This window comes from Dysidea avara, chromosome 8 (assembly GCF_963678975.1).
Source record: "Dysidea avara chromosome 8, odDysAvar1.4, whole genome shotgun sequence".
NCBI classification, from domain to species: Eukaryota; Metazoa; Porifera; class Demospongiae; order Dictyoceratida; family Dysideidae; genus Dysidea; species Dysidea avara.
Genome location: NC_089279.1, coordinates 9,218,606 through 9,233,279, shown reverse-complemented (window position 1 = coordinate 9,233,279; position 14,674 = coordinate 9,218,606). Strand labels below are relative to the sequence as shown.

The 14,674-nt window shown below is 36.7% G+C and overlaps 2 protein-coding genes across 2 annotated transcripts; one reads left to right on the top strand and one right to left on the bottom strand.

The window, feature by feature from the left end:
- Positions 1-1,636: 1,636 nt before the first annotated feature.
- On the bottom strand, positions 1,637-3,853 carry LOC136264743 (tripartite motif-containing protein 2-like). The gene has a single exon (XM_066059517.1). The coding sequence runs from the start codon at positions 3,851-3,853 to the stop codon at positions 1,637-1,639; it is 2,217 nt and encodes a 738-aa protein (XP_065915589.1).
- Positions 3,854-10,486: 6,633 nt separating this feature from the next.
- On the top strand, positions 10,487-13,406 carry LOC136264079 (uncharacterized). Its single transcript, XM_066058763.1, has 4 exons — positions 10,487-11,422; positions 12,462-12,624; positions 12,676-12,828; positions 12,883-13,406. The coding sequence occupies exons 2-4, from the start codon at positions 12,579-12,581 to the stop codon at positions 13,224-13,226; spliced, it is 543 nt and encodes a 180-aa protein (XP_065914835.1). The 5' UTR covers positions 10,487-11,422; positions 12,462-12,578; the 3' UTR covers positions 13,227-13,406.
- The last annotated feature ends 1,268 nt before the right edge of the window (positions 13,407-14,674 follow it).

The following is a 14,674-nucleotide window of genomic DNA, read 5'->3' as shown; positions in this document are numbered from 1 at the left end:
TAAGAATGTCCTAGTGGTAATTGTACTATAAGCTCCCCGACCCTAATGAATTTTATTATTAAGTTACATAGTTAAGGCCACTCCTAGAAAATTCATTGTTTTCCATTTCCCGCCCGCATGCAGATTCTCTTCCCGCATGGTCATTCATTATTGCTGTCAATATTCATTATTTATCCTGTGACTGCATAGACAGCATACAGTAACTAGTTTAGCATTCAGAAAGCCCTTTTAGCTAGCTTTTCACTGTCAAGGTTCTTAGTTTAAATATTTCTATTGTATTCTTATCTGTTAGTTATGAATTTTGAAAATTAGTGGAAATATCTATAATGAATAATGGATAATGAACCGCCCGTCCGCATGCATTTTTAAGGTCAATGAAATGGGAAACAAGGAATTTTGTTGGAGTGGCCTAAGTAAGTAGTTTTCAATCTTTAGATCACTTTTTCAATTATACTGTGTTTTTGTACCCCACCATTAATTCTGCAGGTGTATCAGTAAAGTAATCAATTAAATAATATGTGATATTCTGATCAAAGTGCACACAAGTGTAGCAGAAGGGATGGGGGGTCCCCTCTACTTTATTGCTTGAGTCTGTTGCTGTAGTTTGTAAACTATTATAGTTTGTATACTATTATAGTATGTATCAGTCAATCAGATGATTAAAGATGACAGTAAAGTGTCATCAACAGACACATGTGGTTTGCTCCATTAAAACTTCAGGAGAAGGTTGTAATAGGCACTATACTTTTATGGCTTCTCCATAGGAGATTTATGTGTGGTGAAAATTTAGATTTACCATAAATATTGTGTCAGGATTTGAAATGAACTATTTTTAGGGGGTCAAGCAGTACTACAAATGAGCTAAGTAGTCGTAAATGGACAAAAGATGGTTCAGCTGCATGGACTACTTTGAACTGCTGACCATTTACAACCAACTGCAGATTGAAGATGTGGATGATTGCTTTTGCCATCATGCTTAAGATAATGTAGTGATCATGAACAACTATTGTGTATGAGCTACCTAGTTAGACTTACCAACAGATCATTTCCCTAATGCTGTGGAGGAGGTTGAAGCCTGCAGATGAGAGAGAGCGAGTGGATCACTTGATCGCCAGATTTAGATTTATTTGCAAAATCAACCAAACCACCCATGACAGCTATCATATATTTACTTTCTTTAGTCAGATAAAAACATTGTATATATATGCAAATCTTGGTTGCAATTGGTGTCTTTATCTGATACAGTAACTATATAGATTTGTGGGGCTGGGTGAGTATTTAATACTTATGTTTAAGTTACACTAATGTTGTGTAAATTTCTGTACCTGCGTGACATACGTTTGAACAACAATGCACGAGGCATTTGCGCATGTGCATCATCTAACTATAGTTACTGTGAATCTTGGTAACTCCACAAATTCATTACATAATAATGCGTAATGTAACAACAAACTATCTACATGTATGCATAGTATATTCTACAACTCATATTCTACAAGAAGAGAAAGCTAGTTACAGCAACATCAACGATAATATTGGAGTTGTGTGTGTAATGAAAATTACAAAATGACAGCTGTAGTTTAAAACCATTGCTGAAAATATAAAAAAAAAATAGAGTAAAGTAAAAATGTTGTAGTTAACAATAAGAGTAAATTTGAATCCTCTTGTTTTCTTGGTCACAGACATAAACACTACCATTAGGATTATAGGCTATTCCTCGAGGGTGTGAAAACTGACCAGTAATAGTGCCACCTGATCCAAAGCAGTGTATGAAGACACCATCTTTGTCAAAGATTGATATGCGATTGTTAGAATATTCAGTCACATGAATAAAATCATACAAGTCAGTAGTAACACTGTATGGATAGTACAATTGACCTCTTTCACTACCGTGTGCACTTATCTTGTTGACATAGTTACCATCAAGAGTAAAGATGGAGATGCAGTGATGACCCCACTCAACAACAAGTATCTGATTGTTATTGGTGACTGCTACATCTGTGGCTTTGTTCAACTGACTTGACCCAAAAGCATTGCTAAACCGACCATCACAGCAGAACACTGAGATGCGATTATTATGATATTCAGCAACAAATATTCTATTACTATACACCGTGATACCAAATGGGCCATTTAGTTGACCATCACCTGATCCTTTATTGCCAAACTGTAGTAAATAGCTACCATTGATGTCAAACTTTTGTACCCTGTGGTTATTACCATCAACCACATACAAGTGGTTATTGGCATCAAATGCTAATCCCCGAGGATTATGAAACTGGCCATTTCCAATTCCACTGGAGCCTAATTTCCTTGTCAGTTGGTCTTTGCTATTAAATATGCATACACAATGGTTGGAATCATCAGTTATTGCCCATGCACCATCCTTGGCAAATGCAATACCCCATGGCTCACCAATCTTTCCATCATCATTCACAATCTTGTTAGGTTTATCTAGTGTAGTGTGCTGGTGTATCTGAACACTGAGTGGATGTTTGTTAATTTTTGTTCCATTACTGAATACTGAGACCTGTAATTCTCCAATTTGGGTGGGAGTAAAAGAAGCTGTATAGCTGCCATCTTGGTTGTCTTTGACTTCAGCTGTGATAACCTCTCCTGTTCTTGGCTTTACTTGAGTAGTAATTTTACTACCTCCTTTTTGGCAGGGGCAATGATTGGGATCTTTGGTTGTAATGGTGAACTTCATCTCCTTACCAACCTGTCCGTAGGCTGGAATGTATGCAATTGCAGTATTAAATGAGGAATTGACACCATAAGACAGATAGCCAAAGTATGGAAAAGATCGTCTATGTCCTTTGCTAAATTTCTGATTTGCAAATTCTACTGGTTTAGTCTCCAGGGTTTTGTAGCTATCCTCTAACCACTTCACATCTTTACTGACTTGCTTTTTCATGTACAATGCTTCATGGTGATCTGACTCACTCTTCACTGCCTCACTTAGTTGTTTCACATGTTCAAGTTGTACTCGTACATGTTGAAGCTGTTGTTGTTGACGTAAAATTGCTTTTTTCTTTTGTGTTGATACTTCATGTAATTCTCTTTTTAGACCTTCTCTTTGTTGCTTTAATTTTTGTTCCAAGTGATCAAAGTAACTGTCAATTTCTTGTTCAACTTTAGTAGCCTGTGACTCAATCTTCTCACTGGTGGAAGAGATTTCCTTCTCACTTGTGGTCAATTTATTAATCATATTATCTACTGGTTTAATAACTTCACTCATCTTGTCTAGATGTTGTTTTGCCATCTTCCTCACAGAACCATGTTCATGTCCTGCATGATCATTTGTAGTACAATAGTGACATACTAACTGGTCACATGTTTCACAGTAGAAAAGTAGATCCATATCATGATCTTGACACTGAGCTTTCTTTGTTGACTTGAGTTGCAATTGAACATCTTTCTTCTCAGACTGTATCTGATCAAGCTGTATCACACTGTGACCTTGCTTGTCACTGCTGTACTTGTGAGACTCATCACATTCCTTACACATCAGTGTAGCACAGTCACTACAAAATGATGTTACTGGACTCTTTCTAATACAAGCAGTGCATAGTATTTCTTCATTTCGTTCTATCTTCTGCTTGATAGTCATCTCATCAGCAAGACGAGTGAGGAAAAGATGATTGGGTAGCTGCTTCACTCCATCGGAAGGAATTTGAGTTGTCTGTTTACATACTGCACAAATCAAGTCAGATCCTGCCTGCAACGTCACCAGACACTCTTCACAGTATGAGTGGTAACATGTAGGAAGGTATTTCGGTTTCTTGTATAGTTCATGGCAAACAGGGCAACTGAGATAAATGGGAACCTTTTCAGTTACTTGATTAGCAGCCATTTTGTATTGTACAGGTGAATACTGAGCAAGCTACATTTCAACAAACAAAGGGAGGACAATTACTGTAATAGCAAAGAAAATACCTGCAACTTATTACCTATAACTATACTGCATGTACTATAACACCAAGCTGTGGAACAATGATGTGATCTGCAAAGGGTTTATAGAGTTAGAAACCAAGGGTACAGCAGCTACAGTGCATGATTATACCAAAACTTTAGCTGCAGAAAAATTAGGGATTTTATAAGCTAGTATGGAGTGCTGACATAAGGAAGATCATCACCCTGATGCATACATTTAATCCCATGCTGGTTTGTGTTATTAATTACACAATATTAGGAATTTTAAATTTTAGTAGGGTCACTGAAATAAGAGGTAACTAAACAACAAAGGCTGCCTACAACAAAGGCTGCCTACACCTGCAGCTATACTAGTGGACATGCATTTAATTCTGTAGTGTAGTCATGGGTATACTATAGTAACAGGCTATACTACTGATGTATAGGTATAGTAAATGGTCACTAGTATGTAGCTGCAGGTGTAGGTGACCTCTCTTGTTTCATTACTTCTTATTTCTGTGACCCCTATTCAAATTTATAATTCCTAATTATCCTTTCACTCATTTTGTTTACTTTTGTCACAACAAAATTGCTTATGACTAGGGTCACACATTTGGCATGCCTCACCCATTAACCATCAGGCTTCTTGGAACGCCATACAGCAACCAAAACATGCTGTTAGCTAGCAATGTAGCAAGTTGTCTTGAATTGTTTGGTGTTCACCTGCTAGTGCAAGAACTGATACTCTTTAGCTATTAAAGCATAACTAGTATTCTTGCTTAACCTACAAATATCACATTACGGCATGAACATAGCCATGTTGCTTGATGCCAGATTAATGATTATGTGCAAGATGATGTTACAACGTAGTATTCAGAAGATGGCATGCTATAGAAAGTGCATGACATGTTACTACTATGTTACATAACAATATTTTATAGCTAAGTAACACATTAATACTTTGTTCAGTAAATAATATTACTGCAACACATGTAATAACCAGTAATACGCTTATTTCATACTTTGTAAAGTAACTATCTGTTGTTCAAGAAATGTAGCACGTTATATTACTTTTACTGAAGTAATAATACTACATAACTTGTTACATAAGTAACATGCCCAACAATGAGTATGAAGTGGGCAATAGATGTATGTTTACCATGGCAGTAGTTAAGTTCCAAATCAATTTTCAAAGTATTGTTTCAGGCATGATTAATAAGTGTCAGGAGTTAGGAACATGCGAAATTGAAATGTGGTTGAACTTTTGAGAATAGGCCCAGAAATATTTCAATGAAACTTGCATAACTGATGCACCATGGGTAGGTTTTATCATCATATTTTAAGGTTGGGTTAATTCGATTGCATAGCGGAGATAGAGCCCCAAACACAAACACAGTCTGGAGTCAGGTGACTTTTACTGCTGATTTGCTATGGAGGAGGTTGGTTTGTGGGTGATTTTTTGGCAGTATAGTGCAATCTTCATGATCTTGAAATAGATGTAGGGATTATTAGGCACAAAACAGTACACAAAACACCTCTTCATATATATACTCCCTCACTTTAACTTTAGTGTGAAGATTATCAATGAGCTTAACACTATACTGTGAATCAACATGTTAGCATTAGAAATGGACACAAAGAAAGAAAAAGTGCACAAATATTAGCATGTGTTGGGCACAAGAAATATCTATATAACTGAGAAGAATCAAGCCAACCATGTTAGCCAATATTTGAGTTATACTTAATCAATTGAAAGTAACAGTTAGCTATGTAGTTAGTAAAAACACTTGTCACAAGCACTTTGCATGTACACTCTGGAAATATGGTCTTAGCTATTTACATCAAGACACACGGTAGTGTGTTGTGTGGCCAAGAAAGCCGGTGACCACACTGTGAGTATATTGACAGGAAGAAAGAAACAGCTTTTTCATGTGTGCATAGCTCTATGACCCCTTCTCCAAAGCACACCATTTTTGCATTATAGCTGTCCCCCAGGTAGGGTATGCCACACAGCAAATTTGATTAAATTCGCAACAGCCATTTGCGAGATATGAGTGTTCAAAGTTTCATTTTAATTTCTTCATTTTTTTCTTCTTTTCTTCTACGGGGGCTTTGATTTCTTTTTGCACACTTTGCAAAAATTGCTATAAAATGCAAACATGTAACTCGATTGCCTCAATCTTTGGCACAAATGAAGAGTGTGTAACGGTGGATTCACGTACCAAGTTTGTTATGAATCTGAGGAATATTCAAGGAGTTATGAGCATTTATTCATGTAAAAAAAGATCAAACTTCTTGTCATGGCTACAGGGTAAACCGATTATAAAAATAGCTTGAAAACTGGTGTGTAGATGGGCTGATCATAGTAGCAGTGCCTTTTGATAGTTTGAATAGCAATAGAGTTATAGCGACAAAGTTATAAAGCAAAAACCAAGCAAGTGTAAAATTGCGGGATCGAGATACTCTAATAGAGCAGTCATCGTGGGGTAAAAAAGGTGTGCAAAAATGTCAAAAAAACGACAACACTTACCAGAGTTTGAACCAGGGACCTCCATACCTAACACCTGCATCCTTAACCACTGAACCACTACTACCTTGGCTGATCACCTCACTTTATTAATGAAATTTCTAGTTGAAATCTGCTATGATCAAACGTTTGTAATTTCATAGATCTACCAATAGAAGTACTAGATTGTTCTAGAACATTCTATGTATGTTCTATTAGAAGCCCTCAAAAAAAATGTGCACTCTATTAGAGTATTACGATAATATTTTCAAATATTGAATTAAATCATGCAATGAAATACATTTATAAGTCTGTCTTCAATAATCATCATTGTAGAAAAGAATAAATGTGGGTAAAAACAAACCTCAAAGTCAGCCATAGGCTGGTTTTGGGGCCTTATAAAGTACAAAAAGAAGTGAAATCCACACAAAAACAGTCAAGCTGTGAAAAAATGGTGCGGCCTTAAAAAGCCTGGGTGAAAAAAGTTGTGAAATCAAAGGTGGCAGCCAAGAAATGGCTGCAATGATATAAATTTTAACAATGGCTGTGTGTGCAATGTTAAAATTTATTAGCATTAACATCATTGCAGCCATTTCTGGGCTGCCACCTTTAATTTCACAACCTTTTCACCCAGGATTTTTAAGGCCGCACCATTTTATCACAGCTTGGCTGTTTTTGTGTGGTAATATTATGCACTCCAATCAAGACACACGTTAGTGCATTGTGTGACCAAGTAACCTGGCACACCACACTTGTGTGTATAGTAGTGTTGTAAACCAGTATCAACATTGTCTGTGTCAAGTCATTTATTGGCTCAGAGCCTTTAAATTGGCTTTGCACACCAACCTGGTACACCATACACTGCTGAAAAGTGCTAAAATCACAACATACCAAATGACTGCTCTATTAGAGTGTTTTGACCATTTTAGCAAAAGGATCTAAACAATACAACAAAGACACATTGCGCTGTAAATCCAACCTGTATATTGCACGATGAACTATATTAGGCATTTTCCGTGGGTTTTTCCTGTTCCCACTTTCTAGATTACTATTCTCTACATACAATAAATCACTATGCATCAAACAGGAAAGTGTACTCAATTGTCTTGAAACTTGGTGCACATAAACGTTAACAAAATTTGTACAACAACCAAGATTTCAATAAATATTCAGAGTTGAAGATTGTTACTCTCATAAAAGACTGTTATTTTGTCATGGCTACTGGGTCCACTACTTATAAGAATATCGATAAAATTAATCTGTGAATAGGCAAACCATTTTAGAGGTGTCTTCAAGACACACTGTGCTGTGTCGTGCAGCCAAAAGGCTGGTGTGCCACACTGTAGACAAGAAAGAAAACAAACACAATTTTTCACACATATGCAGCTACATGATCCATAAACCAACTGGAACCAATTTTGCTGTAGATGTGCCCATCAGGTAGGGGAGTACACATCCCAAATTTGAAGGAAATTGCCTCAGTTATTTCCGAGATACACTCTATGAGCAGTCAAACTTCCATTTTCCTTCTACTTTTTAAAGTACACTTTGCAAAATCTGCCATAAAATACAAATGCATACTCCAATCAAGCTGAATTTTGGCACACTTATAGGAATTATGAAAGCATCACTTTTGGTGGAAATTTGATTAAGAGTGTGATCAACTATTTGCATAAAATAATATCAAACTTTTGTCATGCTTATGGGGTAAACTGCTTTTTGAAAATTGGTCTGTAGTTAGATTAACCATCCATAGGAGTGCCTTTTGGAAGGAAATCAAGATTAAGACTACCAAGATACAACAGAAAAACCAATGTAACAATCACACGATCAAGCTTTGAATTTTGCATTCTTTCTATTAGAACATCCAGCAAGTAGCAAATCATCCTGTAGAGAGTTCAGCTACACCATGTAGAGAGTTCAGGTCACCCTGTAAAGAGTTCAGCTATCAAACAAGTCACCTCAGCTACACAACAAGTAAACCTAGAGAGCTTGGTTATGTTACAAGTTACCTTGTATAGAGATTAGCTACAATCAAGTCACCATGTAGTGACTTCAGCTACTCTTTAGAGAGATAAACTACAATTAAGTCACTATTCCAGCTGAAAGGGTGAGTACGGACCCTCCATAAAGTACCACAGGGTGGACTTCACTGGCATGTTATATATGAGGAAGCCTGTTAGCACTACTACTTGTACATACATGTTTAACAAGTACTTAGGAATTTTAAGGGATCACAGAAATAAAAAGAGCGAAGTGCTTCATTTTGAGATGTATCCAGCCCATTACAAAGTGTTACAAATGAAGAATACTATGAGAAGGATCTCTGCAGTTAATCCAGCACAATGACAAACTTGAATGATTCTCATTACAAACATAGGGAAACCATCATGCAGTGCTACTGCGAATCAACACCTTGTACTGCCAGCAAAGATAAATGGGACCCAAAGGAAAACACGGGTAAGTCCATAAAGCAAGCATTGTACTGCAGTATGCCAAAAGGCAACTGTTGCTGTGAAGCGACATCGGATAGTGAAAAATCATGCCCGTAACCTTACTCAGTCACTTCAATGCTTCAACATCTCTCCTGGCCAGAGCTTCAAACATGACATAAGATATCTAGACTACAAACATTATACAAAGCACTCCACAACCAAATTCCTATATCTATCTCTATTAATTATCTTCTAATGACCAGATAAACCAGGCAATATCACTTCATACTTCCAACAATATCCACAACATCATACCAACTTTCTTCCACAACAGTACAAGAATGGAACTCATTACCACAATTCCCAATTGATCTAAACGACTTTGACTCGCCTTCTATTAACATTTCCAGCAGACAGCCATTTTTTGGAAATCTTTTTAACTGGGAACATTTCCCTTGTCTTGCAGATATTCTTGATACAAGTTCTTTAGCTGACAGATGCTAGTTTTTCCAACTGCTTAGACAGTTCTGAATAGTTCTTTGCGAAGCATTTCATGGCAGCTGTAGTCCCATATTCTGCAGCCCTCTGGGCAACTGATAGTTTTTGGGCTGGCGTTACTGTCTGATGTGACCCTCTGCTGCCTTTGTTACTGTCAGCTGAAGTATCTATTATGCCAGTAATTCTTTCGTGTGCTGAGGCAATCATTCCTGGTGAAATTGATGAGGTAGGATTATTGTTGATGGAAAATACAGATGATTTCCATTTACAAATGGGTAGTCATACATTGCACTACCATGGATTGACACCTTGGGCAGTCAGCAGAAAGAAATGGGACACAAAGAAGGACAAAAGTACATAAGCACTACAGTATGTCAAAAGGCATACCTTGAGATGAAGTAATGTTGAACAGTAAAAGAATAATCAAACCTGTAGCCTTAGCCGTTATCAGGTTACGCTTTCCTGAAGGCATCAGGCAAGGCAGTTAGTTAGTAGAATATTCCACTGAATAAATAAAAAAATATCACAACAATCTATTGGCAGCATTTGGGTCGCATTGAAGGCACTTTTGGGCTTGGTTAATACTGCAAGGCACCAGGATGGTATTGTGAAGTTGATTTGTTTTGGCCAGAAAGACCGAAACCTCTGTGATCCCCAATATACAGTACTACCATACTGTATGATGATCATTACTGATTTGTCGAAGCTTTTTTTCCATATGGTACTAGTGGACATTTAAAGGGACAGTACTCCAAGCCATACAAGTGCTAATTTCACATCCCGTAAAATATGCTCATGACGTGCGGATAAATTTGTTGCGTTTTATTACATCACGTCACAAAATGGCGAATCTGTAGTGATCTTCTAATGGGATAATTGTAAACAAAGCTACGGTAATGGTATAAACTTGTACTGACGAAAATCATCGCAGAAAGCAACCAAAAGGAAACCTAAGTTAGATTTAATGCTGTCTGTTTGTGTATTGATAATTCCTTTTGTTTAGTTCATTAAGGCAAGATTGTGAAGCTGGTATAACTTTCAACTTATCAGAAAATGGACAACATTTGGTTGTAACCACTATAAATGATGTACATAATCATCCAGTGTCCAAGGCAAGAGTTAATATAACTGTAAACTTACTTAAGCAATACTTAATATATATATAGGAGATATATGATCATCTACCTCGTCAACGTAGATTTGATGAAGATACATTGTACAATCCAAGAAGCCAGGCTGCCACCGTGCTTACCAAGATGCATACAAGTCATTCAAAGATACCAACATCAGCCCTGCAATTGAATACTTCAATAAAAATTGGCATCCAATAAGAGACGAATGGGTTTCGTATGCTAAAGGAGGTGCATTTTGCCTTGGAGAAACAACTAATAATGGACTTGAATCAATCAATGGTAAAATTAAAAGTGTGTGTTCCAAGTTTGCAACATTTTCTAGGTTCTTTGATGAAATTTTTGTGATACTAGCTGTTTTAAGGGAGGAAAGTCACATGGTATTGTCATGTCAATGATCAAAAAGCCAACAAGGCAGTCCTATCCTGAGCTGAGTATTGATGAAATGCAATATGCTAGTTTGTTGACTCCTTATGCATTTGACCGTGTTGCTGAACAAGCTGTGTTAAAGAAGAAAGTTGTAATCAAGGATAACACAATAGCTTCATCAGAAGGTACATTGGTAGTGAATGAACTTTCTTGTCAGTGTTCCTTTTGGACAATGTTCCATCTACCTTGCAGACATATTCTCGCATTTTGAGCTACAAAAAGTTTTAGCTCATATGATAAGAATCTGGTTGCTAAAAGATGGACTTCAGATTTTGCTTTTTTGTCTCATTCAGATTCTACAACACGGAATAACCCCAGTGCTCTTGATCATAGCTCAACTGTGGCAGACATAGCACAAAATAAACTTTCTGGGCATCAGAAATACAGAAAAGCATTGAAGATTTGTCAAGAACTTGCTTCTTTAGCTTCAGAAGTAGGGATGACTGAGTTCATACAAAGAATGGAAAAACTCAATCAGATGAAGCAAGAATGGATGGACGGTTGTGTCAATGGTAAGGAACAAAGTTTTTATTTGAATACTTAAAATATAGCATCTTTAAACATGCTGTAGGACCAGGTATTTTAAAAGTCATTAGCACATGTGCTGTAAAGCCTTAATAAAACAGAGTTGGGGTTGTTACTCTAAAAGTTTAACTTGTACAATGTAACGTACTACAGTTACATATATTACTCCCAGAAAAACAGTAAGAGTTACTTATTACATGTTACTCTGAGGGCTATAACTAGTAATATTGTTACATATTGTATTTGTTCATTACAAGCTTTAAACTAAGCCCAAACTTTTAACACAGGCTCCCAGCCTACAAATACAAGTGATACGATTGGTGTTTCTCTGGTGTAATTTAGCCTTGAAAACATATTTTGTTGTAATGTCTTGGTCTTAAGAACACTCCCCATACACTATCACTCTTTGTTCTTGCCTTTACAGTCTGTCATCAATGCTGTCAGGGCCCAAAATGCAGCCAATCACATGCTGGATACAATGCGCATTAAAAAGAAGTAACATGTTACAATTTCTGGTTGTAATATCCGTTATATGTTACGGTCATGTGATTCATGCGTTACACTACTTTGTTAAAACATAAGTAATTTTATCACAGCACATTACAAATGTAACATGTAACCCCAACTCTGTTAATAAATAAATTTTAAAATAGACTACAGTTTGCCGTATATGTGGTTATAATATGCAAGACAAGACACGAAGAGCCCTCCATGGGTGAAGCCCTAGTTCAATGTGTAGTGTAATACTCTATTTAAAAGGTATTTGTGGTTGAAAAATGTGTTAGAGCAAAATTTATGTGAGTCCAGTAGTCCAATCTAGTGAATGGGTACACCTGTCACTTTGTAGAAAAGTGTTTTTTTTTCAACATTTTATGGAAAGGTTCAGATTCATTTATGGGCTTGGCCATGTCTATATAACCAATACTGCCAAGCTGTTGTGAAGGAAAAGCAAGGTTAGTTTTTGGGTGATATTTTTACTTCCACGCTCAGTAAAGTATCAGTGATATTATTATTATTAAATTTCAGGGAGTGCTCAGATAACAAGACCCGAAGAAAGCAGTGAGTGCAGCTCAGTGCATGATCAAGTTGAGTATGGTCACAAGGATGTAGTATCTGTGACCAGTACTACTGAGGAATTAAGACATGGAAATAAGCAATCTAGTTGAAGCAACCAGTGCTAGTAAAACAAGTATGAATGCTCCATGTATTCATTAGTAATTATGCATGGTGAAAGTTCCAGGGTTAGAGAACATATCACTTCCACCCAAGCAGAAAAATAGAGGTCGCCCAAAGGGGGCTGAGAAGACAGTGATAGGACTGCCTGTGGCTAAAAAAGCAATGAAGAAAGGTCCACTTCCATTCCTGAAGAAGCAACGGAAAGACAAAGAAAGAAGTGAGTTTATTTTTCTAAGATATTAGTACTTATAGCTTCCCTGATGTCTTTCAGCTACTTTGGAGTGGTTTGTTGACAGTGATATAGCTAAGGGGGCTATCAATAATGGTGACTTAGTCAATGAAGAAGATGTAGAAGTTGACCTTAACAAAATAGCAGCGTCATGTCTGGATGAAAATGTTTGTCTGAGCCAATGCAAAAAGTATTTTTCAGAAGATGGTTGGTTGGTGGTAGAGAGTGTTGTTGCAGTGATGAGATCCAACCCGACTTATAATTGCGGATGCTGCTACCGTACAATAGATGATAATTGTGGCTGTACCATCCAATGTGATAGCTGTTTAATATGGTACCACTTTACTTGCTTAAAGATAAAAAGTGCACCCAAAACCAAATTTTGATTCTGTGGAAACTGTCAATAACCCTTGAATTGTTTTAAGTTGTCATTTAACTCACGGTAGTTGTAAGTTTACAATCATTTCTTGGTTTTATATATTCGTACAATACAGTTTGGTCATTTCCTTCTATCTGTATTTGTAAAATAATGCTTTATATTTATACCCCACTATAGGACCTGTGAATACAGGGAAACAAAAAAAATACGGCTATGTAAAACTCAATAGAATTCAACAAGCAAACCCCAGGCCTGTGACACAGTGGTAATGCAACATCCAAAAAGAGCCACAACAGCTGGGATTTGGAACTTCTCTGCATTCAACCTGTACAAACTATAGGTTGATCACTGATTGAATTTCCACCAAAGCAAGCAACTTGCACACCAACCAGTAAAGTATCTTACAGTGCATACATTAGGTGAGGCAGTTTGGATGGACAAATTCATGCGCTGCAGTGTGTGCCAAACAGTAACAACATTTCCCAATGAAAATATTTGTGTTACGGTGAAATCTATGTTACAGAAGAAGCTGTCTAAATGAACCAGCCAAACATTATGGGGCTAAGTAAGTATGTATGAAGGGGTCAGTGAAAAAGGGCCATTTTAGAGTTTTCATTCTCTAAAACTTAGAATGGCTTGTTATAACCATGTGAATAATGTTTTCACTAAGTATCTTAAATGACAATTTAAAGTTCATGGCAGTCAAATAGATTTTTAGCAAATATTACACTAATTCAATTATGTCCCAAAATTCTGTTCTGTGGTCACCTAAATTTTCAAATGGCACTTGTCCCCTTCATATATATATTACATAGCTGCAGGTGGCTTATTAGGTAAGTAGATTGCTGTACAGTTTGGCACAACTTTAGTAAATGTTGGCCTTTTAGACAGGTGGCTTTTTGAAAACCAACAATACTGATTTCACTGTATGCAGACTCCTTTCATAACTGAGGGATACAATTATTTTAGAATCGCTATTATTATCAATTTTATTACTAAACAGGAAGGCATACACAAAGGCAAAGCCTGTTCAAGGTGTCTGCCTACAAAAACAAACATACCCACTACAAACTAAAGAATACAAAACAGAACAAAAAGGTGATACACATAAGTAAATAATAAAGGTGATTCGATGCTGGAAAGACTTTCAATTGCATATCACAATGCAGAAGTGTAATCTGCAAATGGCTGGGGAGACATGACATCATCAATTGGCCTAATAGTTACTACCTAGTTTGACACAATCCAGTATAGTAGCACTTCTAATTGGCACAAAATGACAAATAGCTTATCTAATGGCTTGAAACTTTGCTAGTGTAAGGTACAATAATGCAAGTTTCATTGAAAGTATGAAAGTTATGAATTTTGTCAGACCAGGTATTGATATGTGCATTGTGCTGAATGTCGTAAGCAAGTTCAGGATATTATGAATTAATATCGTTCTACATGCTTGTA

Bases quoted from the DNA above. Each gene is read 5' to 3' on its own strand.
- LOC136264743 (XM_066059517.1), bottom strand. From the start codon at position 3,853: ATGGCTGCTAATCAAGTAACTGAAAAGGTTCCCATTTATCTCAGTTGC.
- LOC136264079 (XM_066058763.1), top strand. From the start codon at position 12,579: ATGGAAATAAGCAATCTAGTTGAAGCAACCAGTGCTAGTAAAACAA. The intron at 12,625-12,675 runs GTATGAATGCTC...TGAAAGTTCCAG, and splicing joins AACCAGTGCTAGTAAAACAA to GGTTAGAGAACATATCACTT. The intron at 12,829-12,882 runs GTGAGTTTATTT...GATGTCTTTCAG, and splicing joins ACGGAAAGACAAAGAAAGAA to CTACTTTGGAGTGGTTTGTT.